Genomic DNA, 4,200 nt, shown 5'->3' on the forward strand with positions numbered 1-4,200 from the left:
GAGGCCAATAACATTAAATCTTACTTCATAACTTTTGTCATTGCAAAAAAGAATCCCCTCTAAATATTCAGAAATCAATTTGCTGACTATCACATTTTTGTTCTTATTAAATTACTTGACTGAAACAGAAAAAGCAACAGGCTGTTAAACATGCACGTCTTTGCTGACCTTTGGTTAAATTAAATTCTCTAGTGGTGTGTGGTGGTGTTCACGATCATCTGGGTTATTTACAGAAATGTGTTTGCTTCAAATTTAGACAATAAACAACAACAATCAGCTGAGCTCTTGTGTTTGTCTTCATGCTTCTGAGGAATAGCTCATCAGTAGATAACACACATCCGGAGTGCGCTGGAAACCTCCCTGTGGATTGTGAACTTTGACATCAGTATAAGATCGAGGTGTGTGTGAGCTGAAAGTCCAGTCTTAGTGTGCCGTGCTGACTCCACTTTGTCTACTCAGGATGGCTCTCTTTTTCCTCTTGATGTGTGTGCTCTTATCTGCCACCAGCTCAGCTAACAAAGGTAAAACGTTCAATTCTATAACAAGTTTACCTCCAGTATTTCTTTTTTTAAAGATTTGTATTCTTGGGGCTGTTTGCCTTTATTTGATAGGACAGTGGATAGAGTAGGAAATGGGGAGAGAGCAGGGAGTGACATGCAGGAAAGGAGCCGCAGGTCGGACTTGAACCTGGGCTGCCTACTCTGTACATGGGGCGTGACCTAACCGCTTGGCCATCTGTGCCCCTTTTGATGCTGTGATGTATTAGTGAGACTGCTGGAATAAAAAAGATTTCATTTTTGTCTCAAGTATTTGAAACATTGTTCTCAAGATTAGAATATTTTCATCATAAAACTTCCTGTGAAAGGTGAAATCTTTTGTCAAATATTGGGACATTTCTCTTTTATACTCTTCATGATGTCATTGTAGTCATTTTGTTCTTTTTGGAGTTTCTCAGCTCATGTTTAGATTTCTCTGAGGTGTCACTGTCCGTCACAATGTGACTGTCTAAACCTCTAGACTGATAAACTTTGACTAAACTCCAATCTATTCTGCTCATAAAATGCCTCACACACACACGACATGTATTGGTCTGTGTGTTTGTGTTCTCGTGTTCAGGTGTGCAGACCGGTATTCGAGTAGCAGCAGGATCACAGTCGGTGACTCTTCAGCCCTGGCTGGTCGGTCTGACAGCTGTCGTTGGCTTCCTCTTCATCGTCTTCACCATCTTGATTATTCACAGACTTCTGAGGAAGAACAGGTCAGACACACACACACACACACACACACACACACACACACACACACACACACACACACACACACACACACACACACACACACACACGAGAATGATACTTTCAAAATCATAGTATTTATTTGATCATAGAATAGTTTTAGAAAATTACAACGGAGGATTAGGGCCGTGTTAAATTATTATTATTTTTTTTTAAATAATTTTGAGATTAAAGTCGTAACCCTCCTTCATTTGTTCAGTCAGAATGATGGCTAGCGGGACGACGGCTTCGGGTTGTGTTTTAACAAATTTCTGCTAATTTTTGCCAACGTATGGACACAGACATATTCATATTGTAAAGATTTGTTCTAAATATTATATTTTGAACCTCCTGATATCTGCCGACAAACAGTCTTAAGGCTAAATATGTAACCTGTCTGTTTGTTGTTTTCTTGTGTCACAGAGAGGATGAAGAACGACGGAGTTATGAGAACATGGCTGTAAAGATTGATGATGATGATGATGATGATATTAAGCAAACCAGCCTGTAGTAACACAACGGAGCGTCACCTGTCATCTATGAGAATCAGAAATGATGTGTTGGGTTTTTATTGTTCTACATATGAAGTCTTTTAATTCAAGAAATTAACAAGAAAAAATCTAATGTTTGTTTGCTTTTCTTTTTAAAATACAGAAATACAACTCAACAAAAAAATATATATATTTTGTTTCACTTGCAATTAAATGCAGATAATTGTTCCTAAAACAACCTACCACTGTTTCTTTTGTTATCTAAGCAGGGATCCCAGAGGTTCCAGATGTTTCCGGCTCAGTTTTGTGTACAAAATTTTGGAGTATTTCACTCAGTGTAAACACAAGAAATTTAGGTCTTATAATTTACAGTTTTTTCCAATTGCTAAAACACAATTTTGCAAACTAGGCTGGTTTTATCAAAAATACTTAACACAATTCACAAAACCACACACCCAAACTGCAAAATACCTCATATATCCTGCAAAATGAAGCACTGCAACCAAAACTACATATAGCATTATCAAAATCAAACTTTTGCACCAAATGGCACACACTTCATTCATATTACCAGATTTTAGTCTAACCAGCTACACACTGTTGGGCATAATGAAAAGCACTCTCATCTTTAGTATGCTTTGCCATAATAGTAAAATAGTTTGAATTGTAGAAAATTCTTCAGATTGTTCACGTGTATTTGCAGATACACACGCATGCTGTTAAAACATTTATTTTTTTATTTTTCACCAAACAAGTCAGTGCTACATATACCAGTACAGTAAAACGGCTCACGTTGGGCTGCACTCTCTGTCCAGCCTCTCACATTGTCAGCCCATGGTTGATGACATGATCAACTAAGGTTGCTCTGATTTCATTTGAAAGTTGTTTTCTTCTTTGGCCATGAATTACTCTACCAGCTCTACCCCTACATCTCACTCTTCCTCTTCCTCCCCCTCTCATTCTCACCCTCCCTCTTCCTCTTCCTCTCTCTGCAACGTCTTCCAGTGTTGTTGTAAAAAAAAAAGGTGCTCACTTGTGGTCTTTTCATAGTGCTCACTTCCTGATTGAAGTGATAACAATTAACCATTGAGGTGTTTGGTCAGGTGGCACATATATTGGCCAATTAGCTCACATAGTTTCATTTTGAATGGCAGTGTTTTGAAATGGCAAACATGTGACTTTATATCAGATTGTTGTGTCTTATGCAGAGAACCGTGTTCATTTAAAAAGTGCCATTTTGAATTGCAAAATGTGTGTAAAGCAGAAAATGTGTTTAGACTTTTGGAGACTTGAGAAGAGGTTTTGCTCTCTGTGTGTCAGTTTAAATAATTGTGATATGCATGTCATTTTAGTGTGTTAGCAATTGGAAAAAACTGTAATCAACTGCTATAGCTTTCTGTCACCACTAGAGGGGCCAATAACACAGATAAAGTATTCAATAAAACTGAACACTGTAGACATTATATAATGACTTCCATCACTGCTGCTGCTGTTAAAAACAACATAGTACTAGATGTCAGAGGTGATGTTATCAACATGCTCCTGCTATGACTCATATTCATTCAGAGATTATGACGGCTTGTTGATGACCTTGGAAGCCTTTAGGTCCATTTAGTATTCATTCCCCACGGGGGATCAATAAAGTTTATCTTTATCTTTATTCATCTTAAAGCAGCAGTTTGTAACTAAGAATGCGTCTGTTATTGTTTTGGTTTTGTTTTTTTTATTTCACTAGTTAAGTTTTGTAGTTGTTTCCCACTTCTATTACCAACCTCATCCATTCTCTGTGGTGTGTTAACAAACTACAGCACACACTCGACTGTATCAGCGCCACGGTGGGCTAATACTCATGTAGGCTACACGCCACATTCACCCACTCACCAGCATACACATCCAATTGGACATGTGGACTACAGGAGCTGAGAATCGAACCCCTGAACTTCCGGTTGGGAAACGACTGACTCGACCACTGAGCTGCAGTCGCCCTGTTTGTTCAACAATGAAAAACAAGGAAAATGCAAACTAAATACATTGTCTGAGCTTGAATAAAAACTGTTCACACTTCTTCTGTAAGTGTGATTGTTTCTAAAAGAGAGAAAAGCCCTGAAGCTGCAAATCCATTTATTGTCTGACACACTTTTATAAATCACCTTTTTATTTCTTCTTTTGTTGTTTTTAGCTGTGGATGCTTGTATGTGTGTGCACTTTAAGGTGAAGCCAAATAATTTTGTTGTACAATTGTATAATGACAATAAAGACATTCTATTCTATTCTATTCTATTCATTCTCAAACTGTGGTACAAGTCCCTCTTGTGGTACGTGCCATTTTTGAATAAAGATTTACAAATCAAGTGGCTGACAAGCACAGCAAGCAAGAATGACTCTCCACCACTTCCACTATCTCCCTGCTCTGGTGATCACATGATTTGGGGCGT

At 38.1% G+C, this 4,200-nt stretch overlaps 1 protein-coding gene across 1 annotated transcript; it reads left to right on the forward strand.

The window, feature by feature from the left end:
- Positions 1-370: 370 nt before the first annotated feature.
- Positions 371-3,124, forward strand: LOC132972049 (small integral membrane protein 24-like). Its single transcript, XM_061034937.1, has 3 exons — positions 371-521; positions 1,117-1,258; positions 1,698-3,124. Exons 1-3 carry the CDS (start codon positions 461-463, stop codon positions 1,783-1,785), a joined length of 291 nt encoding a protein of 96 aa, XP_060890920.1. The 5' UTR covers positions 371-460; the 3' UTR covers positions 1,786-3,124.
- The last annotated feature ends 1,076 nt before the right edge of the window (positions 3,125-4,200 follow it).

This window comes from Labrus mixtus, chromosome 3 (genome assembly GCF_963584025.1).
Source record: "Labrus mixtus chromosome 3, fLabMix1.1, whole genome shotgun sequence".
In the NCBI taxonomy this organism is placed as follows: domain Eukaryota; kingdom Metazoa; phylum Chordata; class Actinopteri; order Labriformes; family Labridae; genus Labrus; species Labrus mixtus.

Coding starts and splice junctions, on each gene's coding strand:
- LOC132972049 (XM_061034937.1), top strand. CDS start 461: ATGGCTCTCTTTTTCCTCTTGATGTGTGTGCTCTTATCTGCCACCAGC. Junction 522..1,116: donor CACCAGCTCAGCTAACAAAG/GTAAAACGTTCA, acceptor TCTCGTGTTCAG/GTGTGCAGACCGGTATTCGA. Junction 1,259..1,697: donor AGACTTCTGAGGAAGAACAG/GTCAGACACACA, acceptor CTTGTGTCACAG/AGAGGATGAAGAACGACGGA.